We start from the raw sequence: 4,287 nt of genomic DNA on the forward strand, positions 1-4,287 counted from the left end.
GGAATGAAATTTTTCCTTACATATCAGAAGAAAAAAGCAAAGTATGTTGTATAGAAATTTGTTATTGTAAATTCAATTTATTCTTCAATTGGGATACAATTTATTCTTTAATTGGGAAATCAATTCTGAATTCTTAATACAAAATAATAATAATAATAATAATAATAATAATAATAATAAACGAAAATACAAAATTTACCACTTTAATGAAAGGAGATAAATTCTACCACATATGTTGAAGGAAATTATGTAAGAGCTGGGTAAGCAACATTCTTTCATTTTCTGGTTTGGAGCATAGACAAATAAGTCATGCAAATTACCTACCCTGGAGCAACCAGTAAAGTTGACCATGAGAAAAACAAGCCAGTGGATTTCAAAGATTGACCTTGACCTTTATGAATAGACATTGCAAAGTGAAGTCGCACTGGGAATTGTGTTCATTTGAACTGAAAGAGCATATCTGTTGATTTGATTGTAATTCTTGGAATGAAAACCTCTTCCCCAGAGGCACACCCAGTGGTAATGGTAGCTTCTGTCACATAAGGTGATAATGTCTTCACAATCAACTTTGTCCCATCACATAATTTAAGAGGATCTAAATTTCTTAGAAGCATTATTGGGACTCCTACCTTCAGAAAAAGTTTATGTGGTAGAATTCCAGGTGGCTCCAGAGAATTAATGAAGTCTGTTGGGTAATGGACAGCTTGATTTTCATCAAGGACTGAATCAACTAATTTGTACTTCTTAATGACTGTTAGAATCTTATTCATTAATTCATGTTTAATTCTTGCTACTATGTCATTTTTGGAGTATGAAATGCCCTTTCACACAACCAATTATATGAATTATAATTATTACATAAGTCTGGCAATACCCTGTACTTCAATTCAGTTGGAGGAATTCACCATGATAGCAATATGAGGCAAATTGATATCACTATTCCCATCAAATGGTACTTTCCCATTTTGTAATTGGAGGAGCCAGGTTGAAAACTGTTTTGCACATTGGTCCCCATGCAATGAAGCTTGCACATTAGTATTGAAGGAGAATTTCATTACTTTATTCATTAAGTGTGAAGACTTAATGCATGCTTTTATTTTATCAGATCTTGTTTGTCTCAGAATGACTGGTAATGTCTGTCTGAAGTCTTCTGATAAAAGTAATGTACCTCCTCTCATGAATTGATTGTTGCCTCTGATGTCCTGTAAGGTGTTACCAAGAGATTCCATTGCACCTCTATGTGACATGGTGCATTCATCCCAAATGATAAGGTGGTACTGGCACAACACTTCTGCTGAACCTGAATCTTTGCTTATGTTACAAATTAGACTGTCACTTGTGACCAGGTTTAGAGGTAATTTAAAAGCAGAATGAGCTGTTCGTCCTCCTGGGAGAATGGTGGCAGCAAAGGCAGACAATGCTACAGCAACTGCAATTTTTTTTTTTTGCTGCCTTACTTTGGAGTGAAGCAATGTTACAACTGTTTTACCAGTGTCACCAGAAGCATCAATAAAGGAAATTGTTCTGCTTTTTTTTTCTGACGATTGTGGAATGCTGCAGGCACACATACACACACAGATACATACAGTATCAAACACCAGATGAAATGGACATGTATGTGTGTGAGAGAGAAAAAGAGAGTGAGTGAAGGGGTGTGTTGTCATGTATATGTACATACATAAATAGGGATACATCTTTCTTGTATGAATGTGTGTGTGTGTGTGTGAGAGGGAAAGAGAGGGAGATAGAGTGCCACTTAGACATCACTCTCTCTCTGTCTCACACACATACATACATACAAAAAAGATGTATGCATATGTATTTATGTATGTACAAATACATGACAACACCCCCCTTCACTCACATACACACAGACCCACACACCATGCAGTGGTTCTCAACTGGGGTCCATATAGCCTCTGAGAATCCATATACAGTTTTTTGGGGGTTCACAATAGTATTTTTAAAGACCCTTGAAAAAATTTTGCTTTAGATGTATTTTTTGCAAGAAACAGTTCGGTTTCGGTTTCTTTCTCTACCATTTTACTTAGTTCAGCCTATACAAGTTGATGTGTGAAAAACAAAATAAGCATTTTGAAAGAGATTTTCTATAAAACTAGTTTTTAAACACTGAATTGCTGTGTGTGTGGGCTGGGGGATCACCAGAGTAGAGTAGTAATCGAAGGGGTCCATAGATAAAAGTTGGTTGAGAACCCTTGCGATAGAGTGATTCAGCAGGTAAGTTCATGAGAATGTGAAAGGAGATTGGAAGATGGAGGGATATGCAGTATGTGGTAACACAGGTGGCAGGAGAGGGTGGCTAGGAAGACATATTGTGGGGAATCAAGGATTGACGACAAAAGAGAAAAAAAAAATGACTTTGAAAGAAGAGGAGAAGCTGAATTGAAAAATGCTGCAGCAAGATAAATAGTGATATGTTGTGCTGCTAAATGGAAAAAAACTGACAGCAAAATTATTCAGTTTCTCAGCAAAATATATAGAAGACCATTTGAAGGGAGTGACTACTATGTTTAGCATTCAAGCCAGCTAAGTCTGGCCCAAATATTCTATGTGCTTTATGTTCAAACTGATGAGATCCAGCCTCTCAAACCTACCCTACAATGTCATTCTAAAAATAAAACAATTACACCATCAAAATCTTGAAGCTACAAGATAATTCGTGATTAATTCACAACAATATGAATAAATAAATATTATATTTAACATAGTCATCTGAATGCTTAAAGGGTTAAATATTCTTATCAAAGACTAATATGATTTTCTATATAGAATATTCCAGAAATCGTAAAATATCACAGCCAGATGTTAAAATTAAACAGCACTTACCTCTCTAAACAAAGCTCCATAAGATTGCACTGTGTAAGTACATAAACCACTTTTCATTGATACGTCAAGATCCATCAGTAATCTTTTTTCTTCCTCTCCATTAATAGTCGCAGTAATTCTCTATAAAAGGAAAAAAAAGGAAAGCTTTATAAGTCTTTTAAAAACAACAAAAGTTTTATTGTAAAAACAAAGATTATGAAGATGCAGGCATGGCTGTATGATAAGAAGCTTGCTTCTCAACCTCATGGTTCAGGGTTCAGTCCCACTGTGTGGCACTTTGGGCAAGTGATGAGCCAACCAAAGCCTTATGAATGGATTTGGTAGACAGAAACTGAAAAGAAGCCCATACTGTATATGTGTGTGCATATATATATATATATATATGTGGGTGACACGTAAAAGCACCCACTACACTCTCTGAGTGGTTGGCGTTAGGAAGGGCATCCAGCTGTAGAAACTCTGCCAAATCAGATTGGAGCCTGGTGTAACCATCTGGTTTCACCAGTCCTCAGTCAAATCGTCCAACCCATGCTAGCATAGAAAGTGGACGTTAAACGACGACGACAATGTATGTATAGGGGGAGAATTCACAAAAAAACAAAAGACGAAGACAGGTGGTGTAGACAAACAGATGTATTAGTTTAACGTTCAGGAAGTGAACGTTTCGAGCCTACACTCTTCCACAGAAAAGAACACAGAAAGAAACAGGGAGAAAAAATAAAGCATTCAGATAATTATATGTATATGTGTGTGTATCTTTGTGTCTGTGTTTGCCCTCCGACTCCACTGCCAGACAACTGACCTTGGTGTGTTTACAACCTTGTAACTTAGCAGTTTGGCAAAAGTAACCAATAGAATAAGTGCCAGGCTTCAGAAAATTAAGTACTGGGGTTGATGCATTCGACTAAAAATTCAAGACAGTGCTCCAGCATGGCCACAGTCTAATGACTGAAAGAAGTAATAAGAAAAAAAGAAAAAGAAATAGGCACAGGTGTGACTCTGTGGTTCAGAAGCTTACTTCCCAACCATGTGACTTTGGGTTCAGTCCCACTGCATGGCACCATGGGCAAGCACCTTCTACTATAACCTCAGACCATCCAAAGCCATGTGGGTGGATTTAGTAGATGAAAACAGAAAGAAACCCATCATGCATATATGTGTGTGTGTATACATTATATACACACGTACATACTCAAATATATATATACATACACACGTACACATATATGTATGCATGTGTGTCCTCCACCACCGGTTGACTACCAGTGTTGGTTTGTTTACATCCCCATAACTTAGTGGTTTAGCATTAAGGATGAATAGAATAAGTATCAGGTTTTAAAGAAATATAAGTACTGAGGTCAATTCGTTTGACTAAAACCTTTCAAAGTGGTGCCCCACCATAGCAACAGTCCAATAACTGGAACACGTAAAAAAAAAAAA

The 4,287-nt window shown here is 36.7% G+C and overlaps 1 protein-coding gene across 1 annotated transcript in view; it reads right to left on the reverse strand.

Annotated features, from left to right (window-relative positions):
* The window catches only part of LOC106875020 (dual specificity mitogen-activated protein kinase kinase 6), a 67,879-nt gene that overhangs the window by 16,146 nt on the left and 47,446 nt on the right, over window positions 1-4,287 (reverse strand). The window contains exon 4 of the mRNA XM_014922973.2: window positions 2,848-2,967. Coding sequence (XP_014778459.2) covers window positions 2,848-2,967 — 120 coding nt within the window. The remainder of the gene's footprint in view (window positions 1-2,847; window positions 2,968-4,287) is intronic.

The sequence above is a fragment of the Octopus bimaculoides genome, chromosome 7 (assembly GCF_001194135.2).
Source record: "Octopus bimaculoides isolate UCB-OBI-ISO-001 chromosome 7, ASM119413v2, whole genome shotgun sequence".
NCBI classification, from domain to species: Eukaryota; Metazoa; Mollusca; class Cephalopoda; order Octopoda; family Octopodidae; genus Octopus; species Octopus bimaculoides.